Source organism: Hypanus sabinus, chromosome 11 (assembly GCF_030144855.1).
Source record: "Hypanus sabinus isolate sHypSab1 chromosome 11, sHypSab1.hap1, whole genome shotgun sequence".
NCBI classification, from domain to species: domain Eukaryota; kingdom Metazoa; phylum Chordata; class Chondrichthyes; order Myliobatiformes; family Dasyatidae; genus Hypanus; species Hypanus sabinus.
This window is the reverse complement of record NC_082716.1, coordinates 104,503,993-104,528,863: the sequence shown is the minus strand read 5'-3', so window position 1 is coordinate 104,528,863 and position 24,871 is coordinate 104,503,993. Positions and strand designations below refer to the sequence as shown.

At 45.8% G+C, this 24,871-nt stretch overlaps 1 protein-coding gene across 1 annotated transcript in view; it reads left to right on the top strand.

Moving 5' to 3' along the window:
- The window catches only part of ppp1r14ab (protein phosphatase 1, regulatory (inhibitor) subunit 14Ab), an 89,135-nt gene that overhangs the window by 50,492 nt on the left and 13,772 nt on the right, over positions 1-24,871 (top strand). The window contains exons 2-3 of the mRNA XM_059985009.1: positions 19,345-19,425; positions 19,541-19,573. Of these exons, the coding sequence (XP_059840992.1) occupies positions 19,345-19,425; positions 19,541-19,573 (114 nt within the window). The remainder of the gene's footprint in view (positions 1-19,344; positions 19,426-19,540; positions 19,574-24,871) is intronic.

Here is a 24,871-nt window from a genome sequence, read left to right as displayed (position 1 = left end):
GTGTATGGGTAAGGAGTTGGATCTGGGGAGTTGAGGGGAACATGGGCAGAATTAGATGGGATTAATGTAGTATAAATGAGTTGGCTGATAGTCAGCACAGATTCAGTGGGCCAAAGGGCCTGACTTTGCACTGTGTGATTCTGCAAACTGTGAAAAAAACAGGAGGATTCTCATGTAGATGGGCCAGATTGTCTAATAATGTCTAAAGCTGGACATCCTTCACACACAAGTGGGGAAGGACGTCCCTTTAGAACGGAGATGAGGAGGAATTTCTTTAGCCAGAGATTGACGAATCTGTGGAATTCATTGCCACAGGCCGTTATTCGGTGTATTTAAAGCGGAGGTTGACAGGTTCTTGATTAATCAGGGTTTCAAAGGTTACAGGGAGAAGGCAGGAGAATGGGGTTGAGAGGGATAGTAAATCAGCCATGATGGAATGGGGGAGCAGATTCGACGGGCCGAACCCTGCTGCTAGGTCTTATGGAGTTAAATGGGAATTTTGATCAGCAGGGACCATATGGGTTAAAGTCTGTCCCGAGTCTTAAAGGCTCATCAGGCCAGCGCTTGTGTTGGTTTCCGTAGCATGAAGCGACTGAGAGTATGAGACAACCCCCCCCCCCGATTGATTGCGAGGTTAACCCCCAGCATTTTGCCGGTGCAGTGTGTGGTTAAGTGCCTTGGTCAAGGACACAACATGCTGCCTCGGCTGGGGCTTGAAATCACGGCCTTCACAAAAGGCCTGTTTCTATGCCAGGTGTCTCTGTGATTGACAGAAGTGATCGATGATGCCTCACAGGTAGTTGCTTAATTCTGCTCTGATGTGTTTCTGGAAATATCTTTCGTCGTGTAGATTGCGCTGTGGCCCAAGTTGCCCTTCAGCCAGATCTGTTGTGTTGGCATAAGTGATTTTGAGGACGCAGATAGCAGGGCGAGATTCTTTGCAGAGTCCCTCTCCCCATTCTAACTTTGATTCAACCCAAATCGAAGGTCTCATCCGTCAGTTTGCAATCCACCACTCTGCCCCACTTCAGTCCACCCCCATCAGTCCCACCCCTCTCCTGCTCAAGACACCCCTTTCAAGATGGTCATCGTTCAAGGTTTCAAAGGGACATTTAACGTCAGAGAAATGTATACAATATACCCCCTGAAATGCTTTTTTTTGCAACCATCCACAAGAAACAGAGGAGTGCCCCCACAAGAATGAATGACCATTAGAACCCCAAAGAACCCCCCCCCCGCAGCTCCCCTCCCTCCTGCATATAAGCAGCAGAAAAGCAACGATGCCCTCTCCCCCCACCAACAAAAACACGGACTTGCAGTTACCCCAAAGACTACTCGTTCACCCGGTATTTGACATACCAAAGGCTCTCTATGTTCCCCTAATAAGGGAGAAAGGTGTGTCTCCGTTTCACCACGAGAGGGGAGACGTGACAAACAACATTGCAAACACTGGTTTACAATGTTAAAAGTCCATTATGTCGCTAATTCTGAGCAATGTGCCCAAAGATCTCAGGTCTCCAGGCACACAGCCTTAAATCTTCCCACTCCCACAACCACAATGAGCCTCAGGTCCCACACCACCAGGTTCGGGAACAGTTATCACCCCTTAACCGTCAGGCTTCTGAACCAGTGTGGATAACTTCACTCACCACAATGAGCCTCAGGTCCCACAGCACCAGGTTCGGGAACAGTTATTACCCCACAACCATCAGGCTCCTGAACCAGTGTGGATAACTTCACTCACCACAATGAACCTCAGGTCCCACACGACCAGGTTCAGAAACTGTTATTACCCCACAACCATCAGGCTCCTGAACCAGTGTGGATAACTTCACTCACCACAATGAGCCTCAGGTCCCACACCACCAGGTTCAGGAACAGTTATCACCCCTCAACCATCAGGCTCCTGAACCAGTGTGGATAACTTCACTCAACACAACTCTGAACGGATCCCATAGCATCCTGGCTCACTATCAAGGACTCTACAACTCTTGTCCTCAGTATTATTTATATTTGCACAATATTCATAAATACTCTTGCTTTACTTCAAAATACAGCAGTGGCCGCCCAATTATACTCATGTGACCAATTCACTGTATGTCTCTGGACTGTGGGAGGCAACCCATTGGGAGAATGTAAAAAAAATCCTTTGGCAGCTGCGGGGGGAATTGAACCCGGGTCACTGGAGCCGTCATAGCATTGAGCTAACTGCTGTGCTTTATTTTTCTGTAAGTGCCTGCAGAAGGAATTGAATCTCCGGGTGGTACATGCTGACGCCTATGTACGTTAATAATTGATTTACTTTGACCTTGGATGGAACTGGAAGGGCCGTGAGGTGCAGAGTCAAGGACCTAGTGCTGGTAGGGGGTGATTAGGCTGGGCAAATCCATTGCCCCCACACAGAATATAGAACATTACAGCACAGGAACAGGCCATTAACCCCACCGTGTTGTGCTGAAGCAGCTAAAAAGCAAATCAAAAATCCCCAAACACTAATCCCTCCTCCCTGCACCATGTCCACATCCCTCCATCTTCCTCACATCCATGTACCTATCCAAACGTCTCTTAAAAGCCTCTAATGTATTTGCCTCTACCACCACACCAGGCAGTGCTTTCCAGGCATCCATTATCTCTGAGTAAAAACGTACCCCTCACATCCCCCTTGAACCTACCCCTCTCACCTTCAATGTACGCCCTCTGGTATTAGACATTTCAACCCTGGAAAACAGATACTCCCTGTCCACTCTATGCCCCTCATAATCTTATAAATCTCTATCAGATCTTCCGTCAGCCCAGCCGCTCTGAAGAAAGCTCCCCACAGTTTGTCCAGCCTCTCGTGACAGCACGTGCCCTCTAAACCAGGCAGTATCCTGGTGAACCTCTTCTGCACCCTCTCCAAAGCCTCAACATCCTTCCTATCGTGGGGCGACCAGAACTGTGCACAATACTCCAGATGTGGCCTGACCAGAGCTTTATAAAGTTGCAACATAACCCCCTGACTTTTGAACTCGATGTCTTGACTAATAAGAGCAAGCATTCCGTGAGCCGCCTTAACTATTTCGAGCCATGCAGCCATATTCAGGGAGCTGTGAGCTTGGACCCCAAGATCTCTCTGCTCAGCCACACTGTTAAGGGTCTTGCTCAAATGGCCCTGATTGTCTCCAGGCTCAGGAACAGTTTATATCCTGCTGGTATCAGACCCCTGAATGTACAATAATACTGACTCCTGGCCTCGCAATCTGCCTCATTACGATCTTGCACTTTATCGCTCACCTGCTCTGCACTCAGCCTGAAATATTGACTGCTTATCATTTCCATCAATGCTGCCTGACCTGCTGAGATCCTCCAGTGTTTTGTGTGTGTTGCTCAAGATTTGCAACATCTGCCACATCTCTATTGTTTGTGACACTAGACTGACCTTATTGTCGACCAACACTGTACTTTCCCTCCAACTGTAATACTTTATTCTGCGTCCTTGTACTAATTCTGGGTGGTGGGGTGGAGATGCGTCTCTACCGAAGGAGGTGTATGACACTCCTTCCCTCCGCTATCCTGCAGGTCACCCTTGAGCACCTGCTTAGCCCCTATCCACCCCCCAGTCAGGGTCACATGATGCCAGGGGAGTAGGTGGTGGATGGTTGTATGAGCAGCCGGTGCACATCACAAGTCCTGGCTATGGCAGTAGTTATGGGGGATTTCAACATGCAAGTGAACTGGGAGAATCATGTTGGTGCTGGACCCCAGGATAGGGAGTTTGTAGAGTGCCTACGGGATGCATTCTTGGAACAGCTTGTACAAGAGCTGACCAGGGACAAGATTATTCTGGATTTAGTGTTATGTAATGAACAGGATTTGATAAGCAATCTTGCAGTAAAGGAGCCATTAGGAGGTAGTGATCATAATATGATAAGTTTTTATCTGCAATTTGAGAAGGGTAAGGGCAGCTCGGAAGTGTCAGTGTTGCAGATGAACAGGGGCAACTATGGAGCCATGAGGGAGGAGCTGGCCAAAGTTGACTGGACGGATATCCTAGCAGAAAAGACAGTGGAACAGCAATGGCAGGTATTCTTGGGAATAATGCACAAGGTGCAAAATCAGTTCATCCCCCAGAGAAGGAAGGATTCAAAGGGGGGAATGGGGTCACAGTGGTTGACAAAGGAAGTCAGAGATTGCATAGTATTAAAAAAAAGGAAGTATGACAGAGCTAAGGTGAGTGGGAGGACAGATGATTGGGAAGTTTTTAAGGAACAACAGAGCTTAACTAAAAAGACAATATGGGGAGAAAAAATGAGGTACGAACGCAAGCTAGCCAGGAATATAAAGGAAGATAGCAAAAGCTTTTTTAGGTATGTGAAGAGAAAGAAGATAGTTAAGAACAATGTTGGGCCCTTGAAGAATGAATTGGGTGAAATTGTTATGGGAAACAGAGAAATGGCAGAGGAATTTAACCATATAACAATAACCATATAACAATCACAGCATGGAAACAGGCCATCTCGGCCCTCCTAGTCCGTGCCGAACTCTTAATCTCACCTAGTCCCACCTACCCGCACTCAGCCCATAACCCTCCACTCCTTTCCTGTCCATATACCTATCCAATTTTACCTTAAATGACACAACTGAAATGGCCTCTACTACTTCTACAGGAAGCTCATTCCACACAGCTATCACTCTCTGAGTAAAGAAACACCCCCTCGTGTTTCCCTTAAACTTTTGTCCCCTAACGCTCAAATCATGTCCTCTCGTTTGAATCTCCCCTACTCTCAATGGAAACAGCCTATTCACGTCAACTCTATCTATCCCTCTCGAAATTTTAAATACCTCGATCAAATCCCCCCTCAACCTACTACGCTCCAATGAATAGAGACCTAACTTGTTCAACCTTTCTCTGTAACTTAAGTGCTGAAACCAGGTAACATCCTAGTAAATCGTCTCTGCACTCTCTCTAACTTATTGATATCTTTCCTATAATTCGGTGACCAGAACTGCACACAATATTCCAAATTTGGCCTTACCAATGCCTTGTACAATTTTAACGTTACATCCCAACTTCTGTACTCAATGCTTTGATTTATAAAGGCCAGCGTTCCAAAAGCCTTCTTCACCACCCTATCTACATGAGACTCCACCTTCAGGGAACTATGCACTGTTATTCCTAGATCTCTCTGTTCCTCTGCATTCCTCAATGCCCTAACATTTACCCTGTATGTTCTATTTGGATTATTCCTGCCAAAATGTAGAACCTCACACTTCTCAGCATTAAACTCCATCTGCCAACGTTCAGCCCATTCTTCTAACCGGCATAAATCTCCCTGCAAGCTTTGAAAACCCACCTCATTATCCACAACACCTCCTACCTTAGTATCATCGGCATACTTACTAATCCAATTTACCACCCCATCATCCAGATCATTTATATATATTACAAACAACATTGGGCCCAAAACAGATCCCTGAGGCACCCCACTAGTCACCGGCCTCCATCCCGATAAACAATTATCCACCACTACTCTCTGGCACCTCCCATCTAGCCACTGTTGAATCCATTTTATTACTCCAGCATTAATACCTAACGACTGAACCTTCTTAACTAACCTTCCATGTGGAACTTTGTCAAAGGCTTTGCTGAAGTCCATATCGACTACATCCACTGCCTTACCCTCGTCAACATTCCTCATAACTTCTTCAAAAAATTCAATAAGGTTTGTCAAACATGACTTTCCACGCACAAATCCATGCTGGCTACTCCTAATCAGATCCTGTCTATCCAGATAATTATTAATACTATCTCTAAGAATACTTTCCATTAATTTACCCACCACTGATGTCAAACTGACAGTCTATAATTGCTAGACTTACTTCTAGAACCCTTTTTAAACAATGGAACCACATGAGCAATATGCCAATCCTCCGGCACAATCCCCGTTTCTAATGACATCTTAAAGATCTCCGTCAAAGCTCCTGCTATTTCTACACAAACTTCCCTCAAGGTCCTGGGGAATATCCTGTCAGGACCCAGAGATTTATCCACTTTTAAATTTCTTAAAAGCGCCAGTACTTCCACCTCTTTAATTGTCATAGGTACCATAACTTCCTTACTTGTTTCCCACACCTTACACAATTCAATATCCTTCTCCTTAGTGAATACCGAAGAGAAGAAATTGTTCTAAATCTCTCCCATCTCCCTCGGCTCCACACATAGCTGACCACTCTGATTCTCTAAGGGGCCAATTTTATCCCTCACTCTCCTCTTGCTTTTAATATAACTGTAGAAACTTTTCAGATTTACTTTCACCTTAATTGCCAAACCAACCTCGTATCTTCTTTTAGCTTTTCTAATCTCTTTCGTAAGATTCCTTTTACATTCTTTAAATTCCTCGAGCAATTCCTTTACTCCATGCTGCCTATATCTATTGTAGACATCCCTCTTTTTCCGAACCAAATTTCTAATATCCCTTGAAAACCATGGTGCTTTCAAACCTTTAACCTTTCCTTTCAACCTAACAGGAACATAAAGATTCTGTACCCTCATAATTTCACCCTTAAATGACCTCCATTTCTCTATTACATCCTTCCCATAAAACAACTTGACCCAATCCACTCTCTCTAAATCCCTTCGCATCTCCTCAAAGTTAGCCTTTTATGAGTACTTTAATGACTTTACTTTAAGTACTTTACTTTATGAGTAATTTAATGAGTACTTTAGATCTGTTTTCACTAAGGAAGACACAAGCAATCTCCCAGATGTATGGATGGGCCAAGGACATGGGGTAACAGAGAAAATGAAACAGATTGACATTAGGAAGGAAACGGTGATGAGTAGACTGATGGGACTGAAGGCTGACAAATCCCCAGGTCCAGATGGTCTGCATCCTAAGGTACTAAAGGAGGTGGCCCTGGAAATTGCGGATGCATTGGTAATCATTTTCCAATGTTCCTTAGATTCAGGATCAGTTCCTGAGGATTGGAAAATGGCTAATGTTATCCCACTTTTTAAGAAAGGAGGGAGGGAGAAAACAGAGAGCTATCAACCTGTCAGCCTGACATCGGTGGTGGGGAAGATGCTAGAGTCCATTATTAAGGATGAAATAGTGGCATATCTAGATAGCAGTGATAAGATTGGGCCGAGCCAGCATGGATTTACCAAGGGTAAATCATGCTTGACTAATCTGTTGGAGTTTTTCGAGGATGTAACCAGGAATTTAGACAAGGGAGATCCAGTGGATGTAGTGTACCTCGGTTTTCAGAAGGCATTTGATAAGGTCCCACATAGGAGATTGGTGGGCAAAATCAAAGCTCAGGGCATCGGGGGGAAGATATTGACATGGATAGAAAACTAGTTGGCAGAAAGAAAGCAAAGGGTAGCGGTGAATGGGTGTTTCTCGGAATGGCAGGTGGTGACTAGTGGGGTGCCACAGAGCTCGGTATTGGGACCACAGCTGTTTACAATTTACATCAACGATTTAGATGAAGGCATTGAGAATAACATCAGCAAATTTGCTGATGATACTAAGCTGGGTGGCAATGTGACATGTGATGAGGATGTTAGGAGAATTCAGGGTGATTTGGATAGGCTGGGTGAGTGGGCAGATACTTGGCAGATGACATTTAATGTGAATAAGTGTGAAGTTATCCACTTTGGGAGTAAGAACAGGAAGGCAGATTATTATCTGAACGGTGTAGAGTTAGGTAAGGGAGAAATACAAAGAGATCGAGGAATTCTTGTTCATCAGTCACTGAAGGTGAATGAGCAAGTGCAGCAGGCAGTGAAGAAGGCTAATGGAATGTTGGCCTTTATTACAAAGGGAATTGAGTACAAGAGCAAGGAAATCCTCTTGCATTTGTACAGAGCCCTGGTGAGACCACACCTCGAGTATTGTGTACAGTTTTGGTCTCCAGGGTTAAGGAAGGACATTCTGGCTATAGAGGAAGTGCAGCGTAGATTCACGAGGTTAATTGCTGGGATGTCTGGACTGTCTTACGCAGAGAGGTTAGAGAGACTGGGCTTGTACACGCTGGAATTAAGGAGATTGAGAGGGGATCTGATTGAAACATATAAGATTATTAAGGGATTGGACAAGATAGAGGCAGGAAATATGTTCCAGATGCTGGGAGAGTCCAGTACCAGAGGGCATGGTTTGAGAATAAGGGGTAGGTCATTTAGGACAGAGTTAAGGAAAAACTTCTCCCAGAGAGTTGTGGGGGTCTGGAATGCACTGCGTTGGAAGGTATGGAGGCCAGTTCTCTGGATGCTTTCAAGAAGGAGCTAGATAGGTATCTTATGGATAGGGGAATCAAGGGATATGGGGACAAGGCAGGAACCGGGTATTGATAGTAGTTGATCAGCCATGATCTCAAAATGGCGGTGCAGGCTCAAAGGGCCGAATGGTCTACTTCTGCGTCTATTGAACATTGACGCCAGGCAGACAATCTCTGAAGAGTATTGATAATGACTGGGGTTACCCATCTTGTTAAGACACTGCCCAGAAGAAGGCGATGGCAAACCACTCCTGCAGAAAAATGTTGCCAAGAATAATCATGGTCATAAGACCATGATCGCCCACGTCTTACGACCATGGTACATAGTGATGATGTCATACAACATGGTGCATAATGATGATGTCATAAGACATGGCACATAATGATGATAATGTAATACCTCAATGCACTGTGTGTAATGATCTGATCTGTATGGACAAGCTTTTCATTTTATTCAAAGTACATTTCTTATCAAAGTATGTATGCAGTACACAACCCTGAGATTCATCATCAGCTACGAAACAAAGAAGCACCATGGAACCCGTTCAAGGAAAAACATCAAACCCCCAATGCACAAAAACGGAACAAATCGCACAAATGGCAGAAAAAAAATGAGCAATGAACATAGAATATAAAACGTCAAACCACAAAGTCATTGTAACAGTCCAGGCGTATTTGTTTCAACTCTGTTCGGTTCAATCTAGCACTGTGTCTTTCATGAACTTCAGGCTGCCTAGCTAGTCCATCACGATCAAAAATCTCACAAAATGGCAGCAACAGGGAGCGACCGGAAACCAGAAACACATCCTGGCATATGTGCCAGTAATAAATACAAGCCGTAAAGTTTTACCAGTTCAGTAATTCTCTTTAATCAAGAGTGGGGATTTAGTCATTTCCAACTCTAAAGCATGAGACTCAATCTCGGGGTCATGGATTTGGGCCCCATGTTGGGCGCTGTTTTCTTAGGACGGTGATGAGGAGACTCGTGAATTTGTGGAACTCTCTGCTCAGAAGGAGTAGAGGCTAACTCATAAAATATATCAAAAACACTGATTTTTGCATTGTTAGGGGAATTAAGGGTTCTGAGGCTTTATAAAACACTGCTGAGGTCTCACTTGGAGTATTGTGAGCAGTGAGAAGTGAGTGGTAGCATTGGAGAGGGTCCAGAGGAGGATCATAAGAATGGTTCCAGGTTAATGTATGAGGAGCATTTGATGGCTCTCACCTGGTCCTCGCTGGAGTTTAGAAGATTAAGGAGGGATATCATTGAAACCTATCAGACATTGGAAGTCCTGGATAAAGGGGATATGGAGAGGATGTTTCCTACAGTGGGTGACTCTAGGACCAGAGGGCACAGCCTCAGAATAGAGGGACATCCTTTTGGAACTGACATGAGGAGGACTTTCTTTAGCCGGAGGGTGGTGAATCTGTGAAATTCATTGCCAGAGGCAGCTGTGGTGAGGCCAAGTCATAGGGTATATTGAAAGCAGAGTTTGACAGATTCTTGATTAGTCAAGGTATGAAAGCATACAGGGAGAAGGAAGGAGATTGGGGCTGAGAAGGAAAATGGATCAGCCAGGATGAAATGGCGGAGCAGACTCGATAACTTGAAGGCCAAGTTATTGGGTACATTTAAAGAGGAGGTTGATAGGTTCTTGATTAGTAGGAGTGTCAAATGTTACAGGGAGAATACAGGAGAATAGGGTTGAGAGGACTAATAAATCAGCCATGATAGAATGACAGAGCAGACTCGATGGGGCGAGCGGCCTAATTCGGTTCCCATGTCTATAAGGCAGGTGGGTAGGTGATTCCGATGGCCGACTCCTGCTCCAAGTTGATATGTCCATTAGCAACCCCACAGATGGCCCAATTTCTCGCCAATTTCACCGACTGAAGTGCCATGGAGACATCAGACCAGCAAGCGGTGTGCGCTGCTGTGGGAAGAAGGCCGCTGTACTCCGGCGTTGTCTCACTCTCTCTCCTTGACGGAGAGTGAGAACCCGTCACGCCTCAAGCTGTGGGTTCGGACAAGCGACACAGGAGATTGTAACGTCGGAACAGCAAGCTGCCGGCTCCCGGCTCTCGCAGGAGCAACACCTCTCTCCCCCGCTGGAGAGAGAGAGAGAGAGAGAGAGAGAGAGAGAGCCTGTTTGAGATACTGAAGTGTAGTTTTTGATGGACTCTAGCTCAGCATCTCTTTGGGGCTTTGCTGTTGTTTGCGATGTGGGGAAGGGGAGTGTTGGAGGGGGTGTTTTGGGTTACTGATGTTTCTACCATTCACTCTATGGAGTTTCTTGTTTAGTGGATATCTGTGCAGAGTAAGAATTTCAGATTGTATACTTTATACATTCTCTGATATTAAATTGAACGATTTGAACAAGTTGAACGTGGGCACCCACCTGCATGAGGCTCAGGATGAAACCTCTGGTAATCACACGCACAAAGACCCGTACAGGGTGTCTGAGCATTTTATGAATATTGCCGTTGTCTTGAATTACACAATGAAACACAGTGTTTCTTTTGATTAATGGCGATTTACTTTATTTGTTTAAAACATCTTGATTTAATTGTTGTTAGGCTGGAAGTGTGTACTCAAACTAGAAGCAAGTTAAACCAGAAATCCCATCTGTTCTCTATTAAACTCTACTGCTGGTGTCACAACACAGTCTGCTTGGCGGGGTGGCGGGTGGGGAGATGTTTAATAGTTTCCATCATCGAAATCATCACCCACACAGCCAATGAACCTGGTTAAGAAAGAGACAGTTAACCATGGGAGTTATCCATTAAAATGCTTGGGGCAGGGGGATTCAAAGTAAATTTATTATCAAAGTACAGATGTGTCACCAGAAAGATTCACTCTCTTGCAGGCATTCACGGTAAATACAAACACACACATATATATTATATACCTTTGCACAGCATTGTACAACCTGGAGTTTGATCTTCTTGCGGGCATTCTCAATAAATCCATGATAGAATACTAACCATAATAGAATCAATGAAAGACCCCACATGACAGAGACGGATAAACAGCTAGTGTGCAAAAGACAACAAACTGTGCAAATAGAACATGAAAAGAAAAAAATAATAATAGTAAATAAATAAGCAATAAATATTGAAAACAGGGGATGAAAAGTCTTTGAAAGTGTGGATGAGTGAAGTTACACTCCTTGGTTTTGAGGGGTGATAACTGTTGCTGAACCTGGTGGCGCGAGTCCTGGGGCTGTACGTGCAGAATTCACTTCACTTGGCTCTGGCAGATTTCTCCAGATGAACTGTGGTGAGCTTTCTGACTGCTGCACCACTATCTGGTCTGCACAGGATCAGGGAGTTGTAATCTCAGCCAGCTCCATCACGGGCTCGCGCCTCCGCAGTATTAACTTCAAAAGGTGACACTTCAGAATCCGTCATTAAGGACTTCCGTCACCTAGCACATGCCCTCTTCTCATTGCGATCATCAGAGAAGAGGAACAGGAGCCTGAAGAGAACACATTCAACATTTTAGCAACATCTTCTTCCCCTCTGCCATCAGATTTCTGAGTGGACAATGAACTCACGAGCACTAACTCACTATATTTAGACTCTTTTTGCACCATGCAATTTATTTTGTATATTTTTTTTCTTATTGTAATCTATAATATATTTTTATGTATTGCATCGTACTGCTGCTGCCTCTGCCGGTGAGTGTAACCCTGATCCTGGACTGCAGAGCCTGTCTGGAGAGGACAGCCTGAGTGAGTTCGGGCTTTCCTCTTTGGAGAAAAGGAGGATGAGAGGTGACTTATTAGAGGTGTCCAAGATGATACGAGCCACAGATCGAGAGGATAGCCAGAGACTTTTTCCCAGGGTGGAAATGGCCAATACCAGGGAGCATAATTTTAAGGTGATTGGTGGAAAGTATATGGGGGTGTCAGAGTTAAGTTTTTCTCCACACAGAGTGTTGAGTGCTTGGAACACGCTGCCCGGTGCTGGTGGTGGCAGGTACATTAGGGAGAATCTTAGAAAGAAAGATAAAGGGCTATGTAGGAGAGAAGAGTTAAGATTGATATTAATGAGTTAATAGGTCAGCACAACATCCTGTCCTGTTCTGTTCAGTGTTGTAAAATAATACAAAACAGCACAATAGTGCGGCAAATAGAGCCATGACCTCCTCACAACCTGTCCTGATTGGCTACCCCTTCAGTTGACCTCCTCACAGCCTTGTCCTGATTGGCTACTCCTTCAGTTGACCACCTCACAGCCTGTCCTGATTGGCTACCCCTTCAGCTGACCTCCTCACAGCCTGTCCTGATTGGCTACCCCTTCAGCTGACCTCCTCACAGCCTGTCCTGATTGGCTACCCTTTCAGTTGACCTTTGAAATCTATTGGCTCGCATTTCTTTGGCTCTTAGGGGTTCATATTTCGATGTTTGTTTAGTGAGTTGTCAGAACCATGTCTCTAAAAGTTCTCATGCCTGCTTCGTGTTTGATTGTTTGCGTCAGAAGGGAATTCCTTACTTATTGAAGCCCCAGCGCTTCTACTACGGCATCGGCTACCGATGGCAGCTCGTCAGAGTCCTCAACCTTGGGCCAGCCTTTCACTTTGTCTCCAGGTGTAGCCCATCGGAAATTCTCTCCCAGGGAATGAAGTCTTTGCAGCTTCTATTAGTTTCTCTGTGGAACACATCCCTCTGGTACCTCAAATCCCCCTGGTACCCCCCTCACGTTCAAGTATTCACCACCCCTCGCCTTCTAGTATTAGACATTTCTACCCTGGGGAACATACTCTCTGTACACTCTATCGATGCCTCTCATAATCTTGTAAACCTCTATCTGATCTCCCCTCAGCCTTCAGACCAAACAACCCAAGTTTATCTGGCCCTCTAAACCAGGCAGCACCCTGGTCAACCTCTTCTGCACCCTCTCCAAAGCTTCAGCATCCTTCCTGTAGTGGGGTAACCAGAACTGTGCACAATACTCCAGATGGAGCCTAACCAGAGTTTCATAAAGTTGCAACGTAATCGTGTGACTTTTGAACTCAGTGTCTCAACAAACAAGAGCAAGCATTCCATAAGCCTTCTTAACCACCTCATCGTACCTGTGCGGCCAATCTCAAGGGGCTATGGACTTGGACCCCAAGGTCTCTCTGCCCAGCGACAGTGTACTGTTTCCTTGCATTTTCCCTACCGAGGTGCAACACCTCACACTTATCTGGGTTAAGCTCCATCTGCCATTTCTCAGCCCGTATCCTGAAACCGATCTGTATTGTGCTGTATTCTTCGCCAGTCTGTAGCTCTGGGTTTTTACGGGGTGGGGTTGCTAGCCCTGTGCCCAACTCTCCTCCAGCCGGGCTTGGGACGGTTCCACTCTCTCGACCTCGGAATCAGGTCCAGTGGTATGAAAGCGTCACAAACTGGGGTCTTCCCTGGTTTCTGTGGACGACTGTGACGTCTTCTGTGCCTCGTCAGGCCCTTCGCTCTCCGCGGAGCGTTGCAGGACGACCTTCCTGGCTGTTGGATCTCACCGTAGATCTCATCCGTCCAGTCTGCCGGAGCTGACTTTGCCTGCTGGGACAGGCATGTCCCTTTCTCACCGGGGTCTGAGGCCACTGGTTACCCTCTCCTGGTTTAACCAGAGTGTGGCTGCATTTTACCATCAAACTCTTGAATAAAAGGGAACAACTATATTCATTTGCCAATCCATTGAGATGTTCCCACAACCAATGATCTCACTTTAAAGACTCTTTATCCCATTATCTCATGTTCTTGTTATTTATTGCTATTTATTTACATTTGCATTTGCACAGTTTGTTGTCTTCTGCACTCTGGTTGATCTTTCATTGATCCTGTTAAGAGTCACTATTCTGTAGATTTGTTGAGTTTGCCCACAGGAAAATGAATGACAGAGTTGTAAACGGTGACGTGTATGTACTTTGCCACACAGATGTGTAACATTGTATTTGTGCAGAGGGAGAGTGATGTGGGTCTGGGTAACCCGCTAGAAGCTTAAAGACTCCAGATAACACTGGACAACAATTTTTTCTCAAGTGTTGCTTCCTCAGATTTTTCTGTTTCTGGTAGACTGCTTGAAGCTGAAAACAAATATACTTTCAGACCACTTGTATCATGTCGGAATTTGGAGAAACAAGCAATTAACCTATTGAATATAAAGAAGAAAAACTCAGTTTATTAAAGAAGAAAGACTCGTAGCAAGAGAAATATAGCTCCTCCTCATTTAACGAAGGACACTTTTGATGACAACATTTCTGGTTGATCTGTAACCCTTCAAGAATATTCTAATGTTTTCATTTCTTTTTCCCTGGCTTAAAGCCACATACAGCTGACCGTGCTGGAATTCCGGTTTCTCCAGATAAATCACACATCCTCACACACAAAATGCTGGTGGAACACAGCAGGCCAGGCAGCATCTATAGGGAGAAGCACTGTCGACGTTTCGGGCCGAGACCCTTCGTCAGGACTAACTGGAAGGGAAGATCCTTTTGGTTAGCTCTTACTATAGATTTGAAAGTCGCTTTCCTTTCGGTTAGTCCTGACGAAGGGTCTCGGCCCGAAACGTCGACAGTGCTTCTCCCTATAGATGCTGCCTGGCCTGCTGTGTTCCACCAGCATTTTGTGTGTGTTGTTGTTTGAATTTCCAGCATCTGCAGATTTCCTCGTGCTTGCTCACCACATCTTCAATGGTTTGTCCTTGCACCTTATGTACAGTCATAGCAAAGCATGACTGTATTGGGAACTGGCTCCTATGAGGAGGGACATCTTCCCCTTCTGATAAATTGAGAGTAATTCTTGGGATCATGACAATGTCATTTTCGAACGCACCAATGTTTATCTTTGCTACGATGTGATTGTCGTGCAGTTCTTCCACCATCATTCGCGTTCCATTGCAATGCCTTGGTGGATCCAAGTTCCTCATTGAAATGATGGGAGATCCCCTCTTCGATTCCAGTTTATGTGGCAGCAATCCAGAGAGTTTGACCGAATCAAGGAATTCTGTTGGAAAATGAGTGGTGTTAGCTCCTTCACTTACGGCTTTGAAAGAACAGTATTCTTTCATGATTCCAGGGAAGTGTCTAATGCATGTGAAGTTTATTTTTCGCATTATTTCATTGAGAGGAACTAAGATAGAATTCCTCGAGAACAGTTCTACAGGATTGTCGAATGTCGGGTAGTTGAAATCAATCCATTCTTTCATAGCTTTTGCTGGCAGAATCATATTTTCAGGTAATTCGACTTCATTGTTTTCATATTTCTCAATCTTGTCTTCTCCTACATCCAATAAGAACTCAGAATATCATCCTTCTCCCTCACTCAATTGCATGTTTCTCTTCAATTGAAACTTGATGAAGCTTCTCCATAAGTAGGATTTTTAATGCATGAATTCTCCACATCAGCATCATTTCCGCATTTCATAACTGCTAGAAGCTGATGGAAATTGCCACAGCAAATGGTTAAAATACCCCCGAAGGCCTCATTCTTGCCGCATACGTCACAAGAGTCAAGTCCATGGCTTCAGAGCTCTCCCTCCTAATCATGGGGCACTCATCCCAGACAATAAGCCTCACAGTTTGGAGTAAATTTGCATTATTGGTTTTTTTTTATTGATGTTACAAAGGGCATCTTCATTGACTTTGAGGGGTATTTTGAATCTTGAATGCGCTGTCCTACCACCAGGCATCAATGTTGCTGCCATACCTGACATAGCAACACCTCCATCTCCTCTAACTTTGGCGAGGATCAAGTTGATGATAAACGTCTTGTCCGTTCCTCCTGGTGCATCAATGAAAATCATTGAAGAGAGATTCCTTTCCAAGCAGTTGCACACATATTCATATCCTTCTCTCTGATCATAATCGAATAGGGGCTGCTCCTGTGAAACAAATTCCTGCTGTTCATCTCTGTTGTATTGTAGTTCCTGCAATAATTGCCAGCACTTTGAGTAATTGTACCATTTTTTGGTATTGGCAGGTTATATTCTTCAAGTGTTTTGCCCAAGTTCTGAAGTTTCTCTTGGAAATACAGAAGAGTTTGACCATGATGCCTGTCATCAATCATGATATTTGGATGATTGATAGTTCTCCTCTCCATGAATCATGCACTTTGCCTTGCCCTTTCTCTGTGGATGTATTGTCATTGAAAGCGGCCACTGTCATCTTCAGCAACTCTTGCAATAATTACTCTTTGGCGCATATTCTCAAGTTGATCTTTTCTCCTCTGTCTCTCCCTCTCTCCCTCTCTCCCTCTCTGTCTGTTTTTGTCGTTCTGGAGACGTGCGTGCCTCTCCTCCTCTGTCTCTCCCTCTCTCCCCTTCCTCTGTCTGTTTTTGTCGTTCTGGAGACGTGCGTGCCTCTCCTCCTCTGTCTCTCCCTCTCTCCCCTTCCCCTGTCTGTTTTTGTCGTTCTGGAGACGTGCGTGCCTCTCCTCCTCTGTCTCTCCCTCTCTCCCTCTCTCCCCTTCCCCTGTCTGTTTTTGTCGTTCTGGAGACGTGCGTGCCTCTCCTCCTCTGTCTCTCCCTCTCTCCCTCTCTCCCTCTCTGTCTGTTTTTGTCGTTCTGGAGACGTGCGTGCCTCTCCTCCTCTGTCTCTCCCTCTCTCCCTCTCTCCCCTTCCTCTGTCTGTTTTTGTCGTTCTGGAGACGTGTGTGCCTCTCCTCCTCTGTCTCTCCCTCTCTCCCTCTCTCCCCTTCCCCTGTCTGTTTTTGTCGTTCTGGAGACGTGCGTGCCTCTCCTCCTCTGTCTCTCCCTCTCTCCCTCTCTCCCCTTCCTCTGTCTGTTTTTGTCGTTCTGGAGACGTGCGTACCTCTCCTCCTCTGTCTCTCCCTCTCTCCCCTTCCTCTGTCTGTTTTTGTCGTTCTGGAGACGTGCGTACCTCTCCTCCTCTGTCTCTCCCTCTCTCCCCTTCCCCTGTCTGTTTTTGTCATTCTGGAGACGTGCGTGCCTCTCCTCCTCTGTCTCTTTCTCATCTTTTTTGTCCTGACTCTTTGATCCTGGAGTCGTGCAACCCTGGCCTCATCCGATTCCTGTTCTCTCCCTCTCTTTGCCGCTTCCCGACAACGTTTGGCGTCATCTCTTGACCGTAATGTCCCCCTTCTCTTTCCACGTGGCATAATTAGGGTGTCCATATTTTTTCACCCTAATGCTGGATAGAAGATACGAAGCAGTAACAGCAAAGCCTCCAGGATTCTGATTATTCTTGGTGATGTGGTTGGCGCTCTCCTAAGTGGACGTGATAGCCCTGCCCTTTTGCTGTGGCTGGTGTTGCTGTGAGCATCGTGAGGTGCTGGTGAGGCTGGCCGTGTGCGTGCGTCGTGGTGTGGCGTCACGGTTTCCATGGAAGGTAGAATCAGCTCCGTGAGCATCGTGAGGTGCTGGTGAGGCTGGCCGTGTGCGTGCGTCGTGGTGTGGCGTCACGGTTTCCATGGAAGGTAGAATCAGCTCCGTGAGCATCGTGAGGTGCTGGTGAGGCTGGCCGTGTGCGTGCGTCGTGGTGTGGCGTCACGGTTTCCATGGAAGGTAGAATCAGCTCCGTGAGCATCGTGAGGCGCCGGTGAGGCTGGCCGTGTGCGTGCGTCGTGGTGTGGCGTCACGGTTTCCATGGAAGGTAGAATCAGCTCCGTGAGCATCGTGAGGCGCCGGTGAGGCTGGCCGTGTGCGTGCGTCGTGGTGTGGCGTCACGGTTTCCATGGAAGGTAGAATCAGCTCCGTGAGCATCGTGAGGCGCCGGTGAGGCTGGCCGTGTGCGTGCGTCGTGGTGTGGCGTCACGGTTTCCATGGAAGGTAGAATCAGCTCCGTGAGCATCGTGAGGTGCTGGTGAGGCTGGCCGTGTGCGTGCGTCGTGGTGTGGCGTCACGGTTTCCATGGAAGGTAGAATCAGCTCCGTGAGCATCGTGAGGTGCTGGTGAGGCTGGCCGTGTGCGTGCGTCGTGGTGTGGCGTCACGGTTTCCATGGAAGGTAGAATCAGCTCCGTGAGCATCGTGAGGTGCTGGTGAGGCTGGCCGTGTGCGTGCGTCGTGGTGTGGCGTCACGGTTTCCATGGAAGGTAGAATCAGCTCCGTGAGCATCGTGAGGTGCTGGTGAGGCTGGCCGTGTGCGTGCGTCGTGGTGTCGCATCGCGGTTTCCATCATGACAGACATCGGCTCTTGGGTGAAAGCGGGGCTGTTGATTTTGGCGAGTGAGCAATTTTATACAAGTATATAACCCTGAACTTTTCCTGCATTCTGTAAGTTAGTGCATTTTAAGTCGATGTAGCCAAAAAAAATGCCGCTGTAATGCACCGTTTGCGCTAATTGGAGGTCACAGACAGACAGAGCGTGAGAGTTTTAGTAGTATATAGATAATGCATTTAATTGCATAAGAGTGCTGATGCTTTGCAATATTTTAACTGAGCTAAAGATGTTTTGTTGATGATTTTCATTTGTACTCAGTGTCTGAAGCTTCTCACTTAAGTGTCCAACAATAATCAGCCAGTATTGATGGATTCCAGTTGCCCTGATACCGTTTCCCCATGACGGCAATGAAACCTTTCACCATGCTCGTCACTGACAGCACCAAGATTTGCAGGGAAGAAGTCTAAATGGGAATGCAGAAAATAAATTTTCAGTGACATGTTGTGTTTCATGGTTTTGCATGCCTGAAGCATGTTGCCAACCATCTGCATGTAGTTTGATGCTCTGTAGTTTCCAGAACAACATCTTGAAAGCCTTCCATGTGATTTTCTCTGGTCCCACCAGAAGTTCTTCAAATTGCCCGTCACTGATGACATGTTTGATCTGTGGACCAACTAAAATTCCTTCCTTAATCCTGGCATCAGTTATTCTGCCTTGAATTATGAATTGAAATAGCAATTATTGGTGATTAAAAAAATAGTGTGTGATCAGGAAATTTCATTGTGATTTTCATGATCAGCAGTTCAAAATCCATAAGATACACGCAGAAGTATTCAGGAAGTAAAATCTTTTTGTCCAATGTGAGTTGTTGCAAAATCTTTGGGGGTTCCGGTCTGGGTGACCCTGAGGTGAATTCTCAGGGATTGTGGGAAGTGGGGGGGGGCAAACAGAACAAGGCTAAGTTGAATTTTTCTCTCTGCAGGCAGACAAGATGCCAGAGGAGGTGAACATCGACGATCTGTTGGAACTACAGAGTGATGAGGAGCGAGGAAATTATCTGCAGGTCAGGCAGTCAGTCTGTTACTCTTGGCAGGCGGGGTGGGGGGTTGGGGCTGGTTTATTTCCAAGGACTGACCACTCATTAATTGAATTTCTAAGTATCACACTTTATTTTACAGATTATGTTTACCTCCTGCGGCCAAAACACAGATGTAAGTATTCCGACAATGAATCTGTTTCTTAGCAACACTGCAGTCACTCTGCTGTAACTTCTCCCAGCACTACAGCCCTGGAATATTGGTGTAAAGGGCATGAAGTTTAAAATTGGCAAAGTTTTGATGCAGCTCTGGTGAAACTGCATCAGCTCTGACCTCTTTACAATTCTGTATTCTGAGTACTTAAAGTTCAAAGCTAATTTATTATCGAAGTCCTTATATGTCCCCACAAGCAACCCTGAGATTCATTTTCCTGCGGGAATTTTCAGCAAATCTATAGAAAAGTAACTACAAAAGGATCAATGAAAGATCAACCAGAGTGCAGAAAACAACAGACACTGCAAGTGCAAATATAAATAAATAGCAATGAATAATGAGAGCATGAAATGAAGAGTCCTTAAAGTGAGATCACTGGTTGTGGGAACATCTCAATAGAGAGACAAGTGAGTGAACTTATCCCCTTTTGCTCAAGATCCTGGTGGTGAGGGGTAGTAGCTGTCCTTGAACCTGTGTTACAAGTCCTGAGGCTCTTGTACCTTTTACCTGATGGCAGCAGTAAGAAAAGAGAACAGCCTGGGTGGTGGGGATCTCTGATGATGGATGCTGCTTTCCTCCGACAGTGTTTCAGGTAGATGGAGGGGCGGCCTTTACCCGTGAAAGTACTGGGTTGAACCTGCTACTTTTTTTAGGATTTTCCATTGAAGGGTATTGATGTTTCCATACCAAGCTGTGATGCAGCCAGTCAATGTACCAAATCTTCTCGAACTCCTAAGGAAGTAGAGATGTTCTTGTGCTTTCTTCATTATTGCATTTGTGTGCTGGGTTCAGGGCAGGTCCTCTGAATAGTTACACCCAGGAACCTAAAGTTGCTGGCCCTCTCCATCTCTGATCCTCGAATGATTACTGGCTTGTGGACCTCCGACTCCCCTCTCCAGAAGTCTACCATCAGTTCCTTTTGTTCTTTTTATTTGCACGGTTTGTCTTTTTCACATTTGTGGCTTGTCACTCTTCAAGGATTCACAGTACCTACGCAGTATGCTTCCCTGGGAGTTGTTGTCCCCATAGACAGCTGCAAAACAAGCAAAGCCACGGAATACGTTGAAAGAAAAACATCCACCCCCACCCTCGCAAAAAAATGGATCATGCAAAATGGCAACAAAAATAAGGAATGAAAGTGGCGAATATAAAAGGGCCAAGTTGAAAGAACCCGTTATCAGATCAGCTCAAGCCGCCCCAATCCAGAAGTTGCACAAAAAATAGCAAAAGATAGACACATCATACTGTGAACTACAGTCCAATCCACAAACCGCATCAATAAAGCCTGCTCCAGCACCGTCGAGGGAGAGAGAGGCCATTCGAACGCCGGGACCTTCCTTTGGGAGCAGTGAGCGAGAGAGAGACTGTCACATGTAGACACCGTCCTCCAGCAACAGCAGCACCGTCTCCAGCTGGTAGGCAGTGTTGAACACTCACTTGCCTTCCGCACTCGCCTCAGTGATGTCAATCTTCCTCTGCGCTTTAGTCAATGACATCAGCAAGAAATGGAGTCAATCATGGGCTTTATTTGTAGATTTTCATAAACTCTATAAATTTCTTTATTTTCCTGTAACTGCCTTCAAGAACACAAATCTCAGGAAGTATGTGATAACAAATATGTACTTGAGTAATACATTTTATTCCGACTTTGACCACCAGGCTCTCAAAACAGCATAGATAACCTCACTCACCTCAACTCTGAACTGATTCTGTGACCCACAGACTCACTTTCAATAACTCCTAATAACTCATGTTCCCAGTATTATTTATTTTTTATTTGTGCAGTTTCTCTTTTTTTTTGCACATTGGTTGTTTGACAGTCTTTGTCTGCATTTGTAAATTTGAATTGTATTTCTTTTCTCCAGTAAATGGCTGCAAGAACATGAACCTCGAGGTAGTGTATGGTAACGTTCAGTGACCTCTTGTGCAAAGGTCTTCCACACACACACACACACACACACACACACACACACACACACACACACACACACACTCACACACACACTCACACACACACACTCACACACACACACTCACACACACACACTCACACTCACACACACACACACACACACACACACTCACACACACTCACACACACACACACACTCACACACACTCACACACACACACTCACACACACACACACACTCACACACACACACACACACACACACACACACACTCACACACACACACACACACACACACACACACTCACACACACACTCACACACACACACACACACACACACTCACACACACACACACACACACACACACACACACACACACACACACACACACACACACACCTGGGGCGCCAAAGACTTTTGCACAGTACTGTAGTAATTTTGTGTATTGCACTGTACTGCTGCCATAAAGAAAAAGCAAATTTCATGATATGAGTGTTAAGAACATTAACATAAGAAATAGGAGCAGGAGTCAGCCATCCGGCCCATCGAGCCTGCCCCGCCATTCAATAAAATCATGGCTGATCTGTCCATAAACTCAGCTCCATCTACCTGCCTTTTCCCCATAACCCTTAATTCCCTTATTATGTAAAACCTATCTAAATGTTTCTTAAATATACTTAGTGAGGAAGCCTCTATTGTGTCCTGAGAGTGGGAAGAGGGCAGGGAGTGGGAAGCACCAGAGAGACATTCTGTAATAATCAATAAACATGTTGTTTGGATTCAAATGATTTTGCTTGGTGTCTCAGGGCTGGGTGTATCTGCACCCACGCCAACCCCTCTACCCCTAACACTCCTTCTTGTCACCTGTCCCACGCCCCTCCCACAACGCACTATTCTTGCCATTTCCAACATCCTTTGCTCCCGCCCAATTTACAAGCTCACTCCCCCCCCCCCCCAGTTCTATACACTGTACACTAAGACTGTTATATGCACAGGGCTGTTTGGAGCTTTGACCTTTACGATGGACTCACTGGTGAGGCAGTCTGAGGCCAGGCTGACCGCTGGTCCTGTTGCTTAAGGAATCTCCCAAAATCTCTGTGCAGTTCCAGTTCCAGCCTCTCGACTTTCCCTGAATTTAATCTCTCCAGTGCCTGGACTTCCCACCTTAAACCACCCCTATTCTCTCTCTGCTCCTGGCAGAGACTCAGAACATTACAGCACAGTACAGCCTTTTCAGGACCACATACGTCTCTACCAAATGAGGTGTAGGGCACTCCTTCCCTCCACTAGCCTACAGGTCACCCCTGGATAATGTGCAGCACCTGCTTAGCCCCACGATCAGGGTCACTAAAAGCTATGGGAAGCGACTGGTGCATATAACCAGGATTTGTGAGATCTGCAAAGTATTGACAAAGACGCTGCCCAGAAGAAGGAAAAATTTGCCAAGGGCAATCCTGGTCCTGGAAAGAGCATGATCGCCCAAGTCAATATGATGTGGCGTATGATGAAGGACGAGCCTTCCAGGCCATGATGTTGTGTTGCCTTAGTTTACTCAACCCATTGTCATAAGACACGCTCTCTAATCCAGGCAGCATCCTGGTAAATCTTCTGTGCACTGTCTCTCTCTTCTACATCCTTCCTATAGTGAGGTGACCAGGACTGAACACAGTACTCCAAGTGTGAACTAACCGGTAACGTTAGACTGGTAACATTACCTTGCGGCTCTTGAACTCAATTCCCCAACTAATGAAGGACAACACACAACACGCCTTCTTAACCACCCAGTCATGCCCTGTATCAGTTGAGCATGACTTGATCTCTTTGGTGACTGGAGCTGGGCTTGATGTGATGACACCCTGGAGATATCAAAAAAGGTTCAAGAGCAAAGTTCGTAAGTAAATTTTATTTTCAGGATACCTTTATATATATATGTCCCCACATACAACCCTGAGATTCATTTACCTCTGGGCATACTTAGCAAATTTATAAAATAGTGACAATAACAGGATCAATGAAAGATCAACCAGAGTCCAGAAGACAGCAAACTGTGCAAGTGCAAATGTAAACAATGGGAACATAAGATAATGAGATAAAGAATCGTTAAAGTGAGATCACTGGTTGTGGGAACATTTCAATGGTGGGACAAGTGAGTGTAGTTATCTCCTCTTGGTGCCTTCGGAGCCTTGCGTGGTCCTGTGGACATGGATTCTCGCCGGTGTCACGAACTGAAGCATAGTGGGAAAGTGGCTGGCAGAAGGATCTGCACTCAGTGATCCATCGCTCTCCCTCTCTCTCGATGGTGAGTGAGAGTTTGGTGCCGACTCTCGAGCAGGGAGACTCGATGCTCCAGAATGACCGCCGTCTCCCCTGTCGCTGTGGAAGGAGCGATGCCTGTCTCTCCCTTGTCGCTGACGTTGAAACGTTGGAGTGAACAGTTAGTTTTTGATGGACTGTAGACCTCTTTGGGGGCTTTGCTGCGGTTTGCAGGGCGGGAGGTGGGAACGCTGACGCTTTATGCTGGGATAAGTTGGGGGAGGGGTCAGGGCAGGATTGATGCTGTTTGTGCTTGGGAGGGGGCCGGGTTATTGGGGCTCTTACATTTTTTCTGTCATTCATTCTTTGGGGTTTCTTCTGATTCTGCAGCAGAGAGTAAGAATTTCAGGTTGTATATTGTATACATTCTCTGATATTAACTGGAACCGCTGAACTATTTCGTGCAAGAGCCTGATGGTTGAGGGGTAGTAACTGCTCTTGAACCTGGTGGTGCAAGTCCTGAGGTTCTTGTACCTTCTACCTGATGTCGGCAACGAGAAGAGAGCGTGGCCTGGGTGGTGGGGATGATGGACGCTGCTTTCGCATGACAGCACTTTTGCCTCCTTAGAGGAGGTACGGTGATGAACGTTGTTATTGGTGCCCTCAGAGACTTAAGTGTTCTGGTCTCCTTATTTAGCCATGTATAATGTAGATTCCCTATTTTACAATAAAATTGGAAGCCATCCAGAAGGGATTAAGGGATAATTCCTAGAAAGGCTTGTTCTCCATTAACAAATGACTCAAAAAAAAAAGATGTCTACTCTTTGGAGGGTAGCGGAATGAGGAGGAGAAATTAGGGAATTAGGGGCAGGGCGGGATACACTGGACAACTATTTTTTTTTCGGAAAGCATTGCTTCCTCCAAATTTTCTTTATGTTTATGATAGACCGCTAGAAGCTGAGCACAAATATAATTTCAGACTAATTGTATCACGTAGGACTATGTGTAGACGACTTACAGCACAGAAAAGTCAGTATCTGAGGCGACAGCCGACTTCGCTCGCTCTCCCACGCTGCCAGCTACTATGAGG